Source organism: Protopterus annectens, chromosome 10.part0 (assembly GCF_019279795.1).
Source record: "Protopterus annectens isolate FY-2018-M chromosome 10.part0, PAN1.0, whole genome shotgun sequence".
In the NCBI taxonomy this organism is placed as follows: Eukaryota; Metazoa; Chordata; order Ceratodontiformes; family Protopteridae; genus Protopterus; species Protopterus annectens.
In genome coordinates this window covers 1,688,344,696-1,688,359,299 of record NC_056744.1, presented here as the reverse complement: position 1 = coordinate 1,688,359,299, position 14,604 = coordinate 1,688,344,696, and the positions used below count along the sequence as shown (strand labels likewise).

General features: G+C 43.1%; 1 protein-coding gene across 1 annotated transcript in view; it reads left to right on the top strand.

Moving 5' to 3' along the window:
• The window catches only part of LOC122814426 (zinc finger protein 316-like), a 40,040-nt gene that overhangs the window by 9,480 nt on the left and 15,956 nt on the right, over window positions 1-14,604 (top strand). Inside the window, exon 2 of the mRNA XM_044087007.1 lies at window positions 13,278-13,601. Within this exon, the coding sequence (XP_043942942.1) occupies window positions 13,278-13,601 (324 nt within the window). The remainder of the gene's footprint in view (window positions 1-13,277; window positions 13,602-14,604) is intronic.

The window sequence follows — 14,604 nt, the reverse complement described above, 5'->3', positions numbered from 1 at the left end:
TCTGATATGGGGTGGGTAAAAATGAGGACATAATATTGTAATGTTTTGCTGCTTCAAATGATATATATGATGAGGTTTGTAACAGTTCAGTATACAATTGATCCTGACAGTATCATATTGCATGGCTTTGATTGTAATAATGCTGAACATTAATAAATATTTTCTATTATAGAATCATAGAAAGTTACTAGGCTGTTGGCCCTGAGGACCTTACAAGCCTAGCCAAGAATGTAGCCAGTGTTCTAGCAAGTCAGCACCCAATGCCCCTGTTCAGCACAGGTGGAATCCCAGTATTTTCTGTTCCCTATCCAGTTATCCAGGTTATACTTAAAAGATATTCTGTAACTAAATTTTAGTCTCAGTCCTCAAAGGATCATATGGTATTCTGTTTCAGAGATGTATTTCAATGCCCATAATCTCACATTCACTATTCTTTTTCATAAATTTGTTCTCCAGTAACATAGACCCACAACAGGCATTCTGATTCTCAGATCTGTTCCCTAACATTTTATACCCTAATAAGGCTGTATTTATCTGTAGTGTATTCCCTAGCCTGTAGGATGCCATAACTAATTCTGTATCTGCAATCTGTGTACCAACCCCACCCCCACACACACACACACACACACCATACTGTACCCATTGTTTTATATAGGTTCATACTAGGCTATCTGCCCTAGGGCATTTATAAGCCTAGCCAGAATGTGTTTGGCTTTCGCCACCCATTTTAAATTTATTTTGCTATGCCCTTTTTCGAGGTTAGTATACTGTGCCTCTGTCTAACAGTGACACAGAAGTGATACCTGGGGTAAACCTATGATCTCCCATCCACTCATCAAGATTCCTCTTGAAGAGAGTCAATGAGGGACTCTGCCTAACCTGAACTGGGATTTTATTCCAGAGTGAAGGGAGCCTATGGGTTATGAATCTGTTCCTCCAGCATGTCCTATTTATTTCAGTGCTGAGGTTCAAGTCTCGGAGCGTGGCTCGATGGGATTTGGATTTTCTGAGGTGCAGCATGTCCATTAATTCCGGGTTGGACATGGCTTTATACATCAGGCACAGATCGCCTCTGAACAGGCGGTATGCCACTGAGTAGAGCTGGAGTTTCTTTAACCGGGCAGCATATGGCATCTGTTTGAGCCCTTTGATCCTCTTGGTGAGGTACTTTTGGGGTCTTTCCAGTTGCTGCAGGTGTCTGGTAAGGTACATCCCAAAAGGGGCATTGTACTCAATTATGGGCCTGATGAGGGATGAGTAAAGAGGCACAATGACGTCCCCTGATCTAGATGTGAATCCCTTCATGATTAGATGGGCTGTATAAAATGTGTTTCTAACCACTTTGGCCACGTGGTTGTCAAATGAGAGATTGCTATCAACTTGGGTCCCCAGGTCCCTAATTACTTTTTCTGTACTTAATGGATTACCACCTATGTGGTAATTTATGGGCACTTTGTTTTTGCCAAAGGGGATGACTATACACTTTTTGGCATTTAGCTTGAGGCCATGGCTCTGGCACCAGTTGTCTGTTTCTATGAGGCCCTTTTGGAGGATGCGTGTGTCGACTGAAGAGTCTATTATGGTGCCCAGTTTGCAGTCATCTGCGAACTTGGTCAGCCACAGTCCTTCCGTGTTGGCCTGTACCTCCGAGAAATATATACCGAACAAGAGAGGTCCCAGGACTGAGCCTTGTGGGACACCACTTGTAACTGGTTTGGAGTCTGACATGGCTCCAGCAATTCTAACCATGTGGGCTCTGTCCTTGAGCCAGTTTGCAATCCATCTAGTGACATAGGGGTTTATATTTAAGCTGGTGAGCTTATCTATAATGCCCGAGTGGGGTATTGTATCAAAGGCTTTTGCGAGGTCCAGGTAGGCTGTGTGGACCACCTTCCCCTCGTCAATGGCCTTGGTGACTGTTTCAAAGAAATCAACCAGGTTTAAGAGGCAGGATCTGCCCTTAACAAAGCCAAACTGGGTAGGATCCAGTGTTTGTAGGTCCCCAATATCTTTATTTATGAGGTCCATGATGATCCTTTCCATAGCTTTGCAGACCAAGCTAGTCAGGCTTATGGGGCGATAGTTTCCAGGATCCGTTGAGGCACCACCTTTATGGAAAGGGACCACTGTTGCTGTACGCCACTCTTTGGGCACATATCCTGTAGTAAGGCTGAGATTGAGCAGTAGTTTTATGTTTGGGTTTAGCTCTTCTTGGAGTTCATGTAGGACACAGCCCGGGACACCATCTGGTCCCATTGATGCTGTGTTTTTGCTTTGGAGAGGGCGGCTCTTACCTGAGCATCTGAGATGTCAGGGGGGCAGCACTCTGCTGGGATAGATATTTGCCCTTTTGGTGGGGAGGGGGGGAGAAGTTTGCGCTGAACCTGTCAGCTAGGATGTTGGCAATGTCTGTGGGTTTGGTGTATTTTTTGTCATTTTGGACTAATTCTGAGCATATCTGGGAATTACCACCCAGGTTCCTAACATAACTAAAGAAAGCCTTGTGATTATCCTTAGTGTCCTGTGCAATTTTTCTTTCGAAGCTGGCCTTAAACAATTTTATGTGTGCCCATAGTTTTTTGCTAATACTGGTCAGTGATGCCTTCCCCGTTTGGGATTTTGCTCAATTATGTAGTAGCTTCCTCCTTCTATTGTTTAGTTTGTTTATGGCTGGGGTCCACCAGACAGGACGTCTGCCTTTGGAGGATTGGGTCTTGGTTTTATTTGGGATTGCATGATCCATGCATTCCTGAAGGTGTTCATAGAATGCATTTATAAAGGATTCTGCGTTCTGGGCCGTATTTTCCACAGGCCCGGGGGCTTTGAAGGATTGCACCTCAGTTTTGAGGAGTGTGAAATTTGCTTTAGAGAAGTTTTTCACTATGGTTTTCTGGGCAGGGGGTGGGGTCGGGATGTGAATATCCAGTGAGATTAGTTTATGGTCTGATCTTACCAGTGAGGGATACACTTCTGGTCTGGAGCATAGAGTCCCCATGTTGGTGATGATCAGGTCCAGTATGTTTTCCCCTCTTGTGGGAGTGGTAACAAGTTGTTCCATAGCATTTGAGTTTATAAATTCTAGGAACCTTTGGGCTAGGGTGCTGGAGCTAGAGTAATGCTCCCAGTCTATGTTTGGGTAGTTGAAGTCGCCCAATATAATGGTGTTTGGAGAGACCTTCATATTTTCCAGTGTTCTCAGGAAGGCCAAGTGGGGTTCCTGGGTTTGGGAGGGTGGTCTGTAGCAGTCTATAAACTGGAAGGCAGTTTTACCCACTGTTAGTTGCACATGAATAGTCTCTGATGCTTCGTGCTTTGCCACCAACCTGGAGGTGTGGGTATCTTTGATGAATATCGATACTCCCCCTCCTTTTGTGGTTCGGTCCAAGTTTTGGGGCCGAAAAGCATGGTATGAGGTATAACCTGGTAGTGCTGGGGTGCTCTCGGGAGCCCTGAACCAGGTTTCTGTTACTGCACTGATATCGATGTTCTCCATGCTAAGGAGAGTTTTGAGTGCGTGCATCTTGAGGTTTAGACTTCTGGCGTTGAGTCGCATTACTCTTAATTTCTTATCCCTTGTGATACCTATGGAGGTGGGTTTGTCTTTTGAGCCTTGCCTAAAAAGGCACTATGGGGGTAGCAAGAGCCTTTGCCAATATCCGAAAGCCCAGGGGTGACAGGTGCAAGCCATCCCTAGCGAAGCATCGTGGCTTGTTGAGCATATCATCCCAAGCTGACAGGCATTGGATCCCCTTTGAATGACACCAGTACTTAAGCCAATTGTTGAAATTGATCATCTTGTCTTCATATTGTGGCATCATTCTTGGTGAGGGTAAGATGCTACTCAAGGTCAGGGTCATACCGGCCTGGGCTACATGCTCAGAGAGCTCCTTTGTCTCTTTTCATGTAGTCCAGGGAGGTATGCCTCAGGTCATTCACACCAGCATGGACAATGACTGAGTCATATTTGTACTTGCCTTGGAGTGACCTGAGTGCTTGTGTTATGTGGCGGATCCTAGCGCCCGAGAGGCTGCTCACTGTGACCCTCTCCTTGTTCAGCCTGGTGAGCGAGACGTCAGTGTGCCTGACGATAGAGTCACCTATTACAAGTGTATCAGGTGTGTTGTTTAGTCTTAAGGGCTGTGACTTTTTGGCACACTGGCTTTGTGAGATATGTGTTGCACGTGTTTTGTTTTGGGGTAGCGGCTGCTTGGATGTCTGCTTTGGAGGTCTCTGCTGCTTTGGCAGATCTTTATTTAGAGCCTCCAAGTATGTTTTGTGTGATTATGTGTTTGGTTTGCTGTCGTGGTAGGTCTATGTGAGACTGGAATTGTAGTGAGTGTGGTTTCCTTCTCCTCCTGACTGGTTATGCCAGTACTGAGTTGAAAGAGCTTAGCCTCCAGTTTGGCTATATGGTTGCATCTCTCACATGTGTTGGAATTTGTTGGGAGGAGGAGAGGGTTGTCTGTGTACATGAGGCAGTTGTAACATTGCCTCAAGATTCCCAGATTCACCAGCTGGACCAGAGAGGAGATTGATAACTGACCTTTGGACATGCTAGAATAATATTGGGAATTCCTTAATAATTGAAAACCAGGGCCAGTGGGGAGTGAGGGTGTAGTGCTTTTAATTTTTAGTGCTGACTTCTATAATTGCTTTAGTGAGCAAGTGCCAGGTAACTTAAGTGCAATGTGTTACAGGTAACTTAAATGCAAAAATGACAAACAGTAACTTTCTTTCAAGTGAAACAAGGAAATAAGTACAGTAAGCAATGCAGATATCACTAGTGATCCACAGAAGCGCTCAGAAGCGCCGTATTAGGTGGATTTAGCGTTCCAGGAAATAACAAGTAAACAAACAACAAGCATATAAACAAAGCTAGATTCAGCAGGCCTGGATCTAGTCTATGCTACAGTAAACAAGGTGTACCAATTTCAGTAAGATACAGTTCAAATGTTCAGGCACTATAAACCTTTAACCAGAAATTCCCAGCTCAGAATGGCAGAGTCCAGCCTCTTCTCCCACAAGAGTGCAGACCACAAACCTTCTTAATGTAAAATAACTGGCCTGAAGCCCAAGTGCTTAAACCAGAACAAATACACTTTAAGAATAACAGACACTGTGCTCTCAATCAGCAGTTCCCAACTTAGAAGGATGAAAGCTACTTGTCCTGCCACACCAGTGCATGCCACAAACCTTCCTAATGTAAAACAACTGGTCTGAAGCCCAAGTGCTTAATCCAAAAGACTTAGAATGATAGCTACACTTTAATCAAGTTACTACCAACCAGTAATAAATACAATTGAATACTTTAGAGAATGCCTGGATTAGTGCTCAAGTTACACAAACAAAGCTAGATCCAGCAGGCCCGAATCCAGTCTATGCCACAGCAAACAAGGTGCACTAACTTCAGTAAGAAGCAGTTCAGATATGCATGCACTATAAGCCTTCAACCAGAAATTCCCAGCTCAGAAGGGCAGAGTCCAGCCTCTCCTCCCACAAGAGTGCAGACCACGAACCCTCTTAATGTAAAATAACTGGCCTGAAAGCCCAAGTGCTTAAACCAGAATTAATACACTTTTAGAATAACAGACAATGAGCCCTCAATCAGCAGTTACCAACCTAGAAGGATGTAAGCTACCTGTTCTGCCACTACAGTGCAGACCACAAACCCTCTCAGTGCAAAACAACTGGTCCGAAGCCCAAGTGTTTAAACCAAAAGGCTTAGAATGAGTTACACCAAGCAGTAATAAATACAATTGAGTACTTTTAAGATGATGCAAAAGTAAAAAAAAGTAGGTAGAAACACAATTACAGTAAAAGCAGATGAAATTTTTTTTTTGTTTTTTTTTTCCTGAACAAGTGCTGAGATCAAAGAAACAGATTTGAGTGCTGAAACTAGAAAACTGGCCAGTTATAAGAAAAAAAAACTAAGCTAGAAGGCTTCCCTCCAAAACAGAAGGGCTTGGGGGCTCAGAAGCCTACAAATAGTCTATACCACTTAACAGGAAAGGCAGGATGCTCTCTTTGTACACAGTAGGAGTGCCTGAAATCAGAATATGATCTCACTGCACTCAGTTGAGTGAGCAAATGAGATGGGCCCAGAAGGAGTATCCAAACACAAATTTACAAGAGGGGCGGGCAGTTGCAAGGCCACTAAGATTAACACCAAAACAAAAACAGGGAGGGTGGGTGGTACTAACTGAAGAGCAGAGTCAAAACTTCCAGTTCAGTTAATATTCTTTCCACACAGTTAAAATCAATTTAAATACTGTATTTTTAGATGCATACAGGTAGTTTTGTATCTGAGATATGCTCCATAACTTAATAGTGTCATTGCCACAATTCCACAAGTCAGTCTATAGCTTATTTATTCACTAATTCCATAGGTCAATGTGATGCATTCTTCATCACACACATTTCCCAAGATTACAGACATGCATGATGTCTATTCCTGAATTACGGAGCCACACCTAACACGAACCCATTGCAGAATATGTAATTACAGTTACACTAGAAGTCCTTCCATTACACTGTTGCAGTATTCTTTACATAAGGGTTCTCCTACCAAGGATAGGCCAACATCCAGCCAGTATACCAAAGCCTTTAGTTCTTATAGGCATCATACATCATAGGTATGCTCCCCACACAAGGTGTAGGGCATAAAGGTGATGTATGGATGCACACAGAACATCTTTGTTGCCATTCTGAACACCACTGCTGAATGTTGGTCTGAATGTCTTTCTGCTGTGTTTTCAGATAAGTGCCCAGATCTTTTATTTTTTTCCACTTTTTTTCTTATTTATTATGGGTATTGTGTTCATGTCATCCAGAAGGGGAAAATGTCAGTGTGGGAGGCAGATTCCCCATAAAGTCTGTAACAACAGGTGTTTGTTTAGGTGCTTCCCACAATCATAAGCAGTGGTCTATCTGCCAGGTGTTTGTGCCTAAAACTCTACATAGTCATCTCTCCTCTTTGTGCATGTACCTGAAGAACCAAAATCTGAAGTTGTTAGATCAGCATGCTATGGCCATCCCAAGAGCCAGCTGTCTACCAAGAAGATGGTCAAAACAGTTAGGTCTGATCCAGCTGCTGTCCAGTGTGCTTTGGATGTCTCTCTTGAGGCTCATGAAAGCCTAGAGGATCATCCATTGGTTGCTTTAGATTCCTCTACTACAATCCCATTGGAGGCCAGCATGGATCCAGTTTCTTGCACATCCTCATAGGCTTTTCACACATCTGTGCCTGATGTTGAGGGGGAGCCTCTGCTGATTTATATTCGAAGGACTGAGGGGGGGTTTCTCAGATATAAGTTAGGGAGGAGATTCCTATCATCATTATTCAGCCTCACCTGGGATCTGTCCCTCCAAGGGTGGTTTGTGTGGATGTGCCACAGAAAAAGAAGCAAAAAACAAAGCATATTTCCCCTGTTGTTAAGGATCTCCAGTGTGAATGGCAGTATTTCACTCAGGTTTTATTTAATGTTCTGGCCTTAAAGCCTTATCAGTGGGTCTCTGGGCCTGCTCCTCCCTGGTCTTCCATTCTGCTCAAGAGGACCAGGGAATTAGATTCCTCACATGTGAACCTGGACTCAAGGGCAGAATCTTTACCTTACTCTTCCCATCCCCAATCCCTTCCCCTTTTGGCTATGGTTCAGAAGAGGAGGATTCCAAAACTCCAGATTCCCCCTAGAAGAACTGTCCTTTGGGGATGCCATTGCCTGCATGATGGATTATTTTAAGCAGAATTGTTCTCAATTCTCTGACATTCAGAAAAGATATTAATGAGCTTCTACAGACTGAGTCTCCTAAGCCATTTAATGTTCCTCCTGTTGTGGCTGCCTTTCTGGATACTTTCTTGGCAGCGCCTGGAGCCCTTGATTCCTCAGTCCCCTGCACCTATGAAACCCGACAGATTCTATAAAGTGTCTGAGGAACAAAAATTTCTTTATAAATGCCCTTCTGCTTACCCTTCTGTAGTGTCAGTGTCCTCTGATTAGCTGTACAGTTATTGCCCTCTGCCAAGCTGTTGCCTTCTGATAAGGGTAGTAGGGCTATGGAAAGGCTGGGCAAATAAAGTTTATTCTTCTGCCACTTTATCCTTTTGGGCTGTTAGCTACCAGACTCATATGACCAGGTATGTTTTATCCCTCCTTTCTCAGGTTTCTAACATGGTTTATGTCCTTCCTAACTTTGAGGTGAAGGCTTCGTCCTTTCCTTACTGGGCTGTACTTCTCAAGTTGCCTGCCACCCAATCAGATGTAGCTATGATGCAGCTGATTCCTCTTCCAAGGCTGCTGCCTTTGGTTCAGTTATGAGATGTTATTTGTGGCTTCCTCTTCGGACTTTGCCTGATGACATTAAGGCCAGACTTTTGGATACTCCTCTGTAAAATAAAAATATTTTTGGTTCCGCTGCAGCTGAACTTTTCAAGTCTCTCCAAGACAAGGATAAAGTCTTGCAGGAGCTGACATATATATTTTTTTGCATATTTCCAAATTTCATGGGAATTATCCCTCCAAGTCTGCCTTTGTTCATAGGCAACCTCTCCCTCTTACTGAGGGCAAGAAGGGATCTAGGTGTGTGCCTCCTGTTAAGTCTACTCAGACTTCTGTCTCCAGAAACCTCCTTTCCAGGATAAGCTGGGTTCTCTTTGATAGTTTTCTTCGTCCTGCCTTCACAGAGGTTCCCTTGTCCCTCCACCTGCCTCTGTCTCTTCCAAATTTGCTTCAGCTCACTTCAGACTCTTGGGTTCTGTCCATTATCTGTTGGGGATATTTCATGGTTTGGAAGTCCCTTCCTCTCTTTTCAGGCATTCCTCAACCCCCTCTTGAACATTTCTGTAATTTCTGAGAGCTTCTTCACTCTCTTTTGGCTCAGGGAACCATTCAAGCCATGCTTCTTATTTATTTATTTATTGACATTTTTTGACCGGGAAAGTCCACTGGGTCGAGGACCCATTTTCAGTTGAGGCCCAAGGAGAAAAGCTCCACAAAAACAATTACAAAAAGTCCCAAGTGTGGAAGGGATTTTAGTCTAGGATGTTTTTGGTCCCATGAAAGGAGGGTACTTGGAAACCAATTCTGGTTATTTCCTGGCTGAAAACTTTGCTCAAGATTCCTTCCTTTTAGATGTTATCTTTGCAAACATTATTTCCTTTTCTTTTATCCCAGGTCTTTCTGGTCTCTCTGTATCATAAGGATTTAAACCTTCACATCCCCATCCATCCTCTTTTCAGGAAATTTTTATGTTTCTCTGTCTCTTCCTTGCATTTTCAGTTCTCTGCTTTCCCTTTGGCCTTTTTACTGCCCCAAGGGTATTCTGCCAATGGCTTGCTCCTGTCATTGCTTTTTGAGGGTTTGAGAAATTCAGATCTTTCTCTATCTAGATGATTTTCTAGATTTGTTTATTCAAGCTCCTTTCCCTAGTACTCTGCTTCAGGATCTCAGGTGTACAGATACCCTGTACCAGTATCTGTGGTTCAGCCTAAACTTCCAGAAATTAGTTCTGGCACCTTCTCAGGATTATATTTCCTCTGCTGTAGATTTCAGGCAGTCCCCATGCTGGCATCTCTACCTGCCTCTAAAGCTCTGTCTCTAAATGCCTTTTTTCAATCCTTCTTCCTCTGGTGGCTCTCACGGCCAGGGAATATCTCAGCGTTCTCAGATTCATGGCTTCCACCATTCCCATGCTCGCCTTCATCATGCTGCATATGAGGAAGCTTCAGTGGTACCTCAACTCACCGTGGCTTCAACATTGCCATCCCATCAATTTTCTGGCACATTTTCTTCCCTGTCTCAAGCTTGAGCTTCAGTGGTAGATTTATCAACTTACACTAAACCCAGGGCTTCCTTTTCAAGTTCCATTTCCAACTCAGGAGCTCTTTATAGATGCCTCAGTCAGGGGGTGAGGTGCTTACTGTCACCTCCTCAAGTTTTAGGGTCTCTTGCCTCCTCATCAGCAGTCAGACTACATCAGTGTAAAGGAGATGAGGGCTCTGCTTCTGCCTCTTCAGGCTTTTCTTTCCCTCTTTCATCCTTGGCTCCTCAATATTTTCATGGACATCACCACAGTGTGCCCCCTTTTTTGTTGACATGCTACATCAAAGTCCTATCTTCTTTGTGGACTAGCTCTTCAGGTCTGGGATCTAGCTATCCAGTATCAAGTAACTCTTTAGGCAGTTAACACTCCCTCAGAGTGCATCTAGTGGCAGACTCCTTAAGCAGGTCCAGTACACAAGCTCACAAATGGATGTTTCACAGAGATGTGTCCCTGTACATTATCCATTGGTGGGGTATTCCTCAGGTAGATATTTTTGCCTTCACTCTGATCAGATAACTTCCTCTTTTTTGTTCCATTCCCAAGTCCTCTTGCTTGGAAAATGGACACCCTGTCTTTTCTTTGGAAGGGGATGTTTCTGCATGCCTTCCTCCCCCTTCCTTGTTATCATGAGTCTTGCAAAAGATCTAGCAGGACACTCCCACAATCTTGCTGGTGACTCCTTTTTGGCCCAGACAGCACTGGTTCCCTCTTCTTTCTCACTGGGCCACCGGGAATCATGACAAAGTACCTCACTGGGTGGATCTTCTCACACAAGACAAGGGGTCACCCATCCATCCTCACTTGTCTACTCTTCAGATGATACTGTGGGTGATAGGCTTTGGATCCCTTTTATACAGTTTTTCTGAGGACATGCTCCGGGTTCTGCAGGAGGCCAGGAAACCCACTACCAGGAAATCATATAGTTCCAGATGGAAGACATTTTCTGTCTGGTGCCTTTCTCACAATCAGGATCCCCTCTCTGTGGAGGCTGCTCTGGTTCTCTCTTATTTGTGTGATCCGCACCATGCTGAGTTGGCATATTCTTCAGTCAAAGCTCACCTGTGAGCAGTTTTTGCTTTTATGACCTTAACTCCACCTCTGGCCTCTAGGTTTGTGGTCAAGCAATTTCTTAAAGGCATCCTTCATATCAGGGCTCCCTAGAAAGCCCATTCTTCCTTCCTAGGACCCAATTTTGTACTTGAAAATTTGAATCAGGCTCCTTTAGAGCCTTCTTCTTCAGCTTCCTTACCACACTGTACTTGAAAGACTGTTCTTCTTTTGGCTCTCATCTCAGCCAAGACTGTGTCTGAACTTCATCCTCCTTTCTTAGTTTCCCACAGAGACAGGGAGTTTCTTAGTATAAATCCTTCTTTTATACCCAAGGTGGTCTATGAGTCACCCCCTAATCAGTCTATTCATTTTCCTTCCTTTTTCTTATTCTCCATATTCTGCCATTGAGAAGGTTCTTCACACCTTGGATTTGTATAGACAGCTCTGATATTATTTGGATAAAACTAAAGTTATTCACAAATCTGAACAGCTTTTTGTTTCCTTTCATCTCAGAACTTTGGGTTTGGCTATTTCTAAGCAAACCATGTCCTCCTGGATTTGTAAGGCCGTGTCTTTTTGTTATTATTTTCATGGAAAATCTATTTCCTCATCAGTAAAGACACAATCTACTAGGGCACTGGCCTCCTCTGGGGCTTCTTTCAAGAGTCTGGATAAGGATTCCCTTGAGGTTGATACTTGGTCCCCTGTTCATACTTTCAATAAGCATTACAAGTTGTATGTTATTTCCAGGGCCAGGGCAGGCTTTGCCAGGGCTATCCTGCATGAGTTTGTAAAGGGCTCTTCTGTACCTTCCTCTTGCACTCCTGTACTCTCCTTTAGTTTAAAGAACATTTCAGTAGTGATTATGGAAGGACATAGTACTATCTTACCATAACAGCAGATGTCCTCTTCACTGTTGCAGTATTCTTTCCCTTCCTACTACCCCCTCTGTTCTAACTCCAGCCTTGTCCTTGTCTTGCCCTTCTGCCCAAGGGGCTCATCATCATCTTCCTTTTTCTCCTTCTGGGTGCACATGTTGCCCTTGTTCCATTGGGCATTCTGCTTCTGGGGCATTTTCAGTTCTGAGTGTGTGCACTCATACGTCACCTTTATGCCCTACTCCTTGTGTGGGGAGCATACGTGTGACGTACGATCCTGTAAGAACTAAGACTTTGGTATACTGCCCAGAATTGGGCTTTCCTTGGCAGGAGGTCCTTTATGTAAAGAATACTGCAGCAGTGAATAGAAGTTCATCTACTGTTGTGGTTAGATTTTACACAACTGTACTTTCTTATGTGATGCTGGGACTAAGTCATTGCACAACTGTTTCAGTGTTTGCATTCACCGATTTTCACATTGCAGAATCAAGCTTTGTGTTTAGCAGCCCTACTTAACCTATTGGGCCTGATTCCAAAAGGCTTGCTCTCAGTGTAAGTGACTTTCCCTGTATAAGTCTCTCCTGATTCCAAAAGACTTGTTCTCAATGTAAGTATGTAAGTAACTTACTTTGGTGTAAGACCTGTTTATAAACTGGCTTACACTGGGAATCAGATTCCAAAAGATCTGCTCTCGGACTAAGGTCTTGCAATGAATTAAGTTACTATCTCTATAAACAGACCTACACAAGTCTTTTGGAATCTGGCCCATTGTGTATGATGGCATAACCTAATTGGTGTCACTTTACTCTATTGTCGTGACCCCGGATATGGCCTAGCCACCATGGTTCCCCCTAACTTCTGTATTGTGAACAGATACAGGTCTGCCTAGGAGACAGAGCCCACATTTTACCTTGCAGCAGAAAACTTCTTCCTTCTAAGAATATGGCCTCTTTGCTCACCATAATTCCTGAAAACCAGTTTAATCATCCGAGATGACCAGGAGTCAATAGAAGAAGTCAGGTTGGCATAGAGACAGACAAACAGTGCGGTGCTTACCTTATCCTTTTTTAAAATCCAGCTTCACCTCCCTCTGAACACGCAGCTGTTGCATTACACAAATTCTTGGTGTAGATCATCTATGTATGTATGTCTCGTTCCTCCAGAGAGTATAAGGGTGGCTTCACATTTCTCCCTTCTGTCCACACTGATGTGCTTACTTCGGTTGATGGTTCCTGGGTTCATAGGTAAATACTAGGCTACCCGTCTGCAGACTTTTATAAGCCTAGCCAATAACTAGAGGTCAGAATCAAACCCTTTACCTTGTATCTGTGAGTTAAAGACCTAACCATTAGGATAAACCCTCCCCTTAACCATGACACCAGTTTTGCAGTCAGCTCCTCTGTCTCTGTTTCAAGGAGCTTAACTTTATTCATTCTGTCATGCAAGGTAAATATATGGACATAACTGGTATTGTGGTATGATAATGTGTAGCAAGTTAACTTGTTCTTTTCTGTTTTACTTGTTTCCCAGGAATGTGCTGTTAATTTGGACAAATATATCGCAGAAGAGTTTGTAAAGCTGCACCAGTTTCTCCATAACAAGGAACAAAAACTCATTTATCAACTTAACAGCAAAGCATCAAAAATTCTGAAAGAGATGGAAGAAAATCTTGAATGCATTAAAACTGGTGTTACAGAAATCCACTCAGCAGTATCTGATATTAACTTGGAAATCAAAACAGAAGTAGAGGTTCTGGAAGAGAGAAATGACACAGACTATCTGACAACCACTGAGGAATCAGTGTCAGGTGACACATCAGAACATGGAAAACACAAAGCTAGTGGAGTTCTATCAGTAAGTCCACCTTTGATTTTTGCTATTGCATGTCTTTCATTTTGGAAAGTGAAGTCTTGTTTGCATAAGAAACATTTCAGATAATAGCTTCCCAGCAGTCTAAATTATGTAAAGTAATTTGCTTATTTTTTATTTATGTTTTTTTTTTTAATTTTTTCTGTTCATTTGCCAGAAACTGACCCATGGCTTTACATCAAGGCAAACCTCGTCAACTCCCAACATATTGAAATAAACCTGTTGAGAACTGAGGTGCTAGAAAAACAATAAAATTAATTTCCAAACATGTGAAAACAAACTTCATGAGTACAAAAAAAATTAAATGTCTCAACCTGCACTGACTGTGAGATCTCTGGGTGTGACGACTTCCTTACTTGCTCACCTCATTGATCTCATTTTAAAATTAATGATTCATTGGATGAGGTTTGAGTGCTGGGCTATTTATTTAATATAAAGCCATCTGGAGTTATTAATGCATAAATTAAGCTGTCTCTGATTTTTATATACACAATTTCTGACTGGTGGCTGAAAATAGTGTAGCATAGCTGTTCTAGACAAATACCTTTACCTATTGCAGGACTCTTTTTATCAAGGGTTTGCTGCAAGGTATCTTCAGATAATAGGAAATGCAAGGCAGTTGGCTCTTGTGACCAAATCTACCTGTCAGTGCCCACCCTCAAATTGCACCTCCTTTATCAAGGAGTGCCAGACCAGTCAGGTCAGGGCTGAATTTATGAGTACCTGTCCAGACATCCAGTTCCTGCTTTAAGGAAGGTAATGTATTAGACTGCTTAATTTGCAGTGTAAGTCCATTCCAGAGGTGGGAATGGTGTTTTGTAGTGAGCCTCTGTCTCTACATTGGTTTGTTACCTGGTGGAGATTTAGATCCGTTGTGGACTATTCCATTAGTGGAGATTCAAAAGATCAAGGACCATTAATGGCTTGAAAGTCAAGGCTTAAGTCTCCCCTCAGAAGTATATAAGGTACTGTATAAGGGGACAGTGCT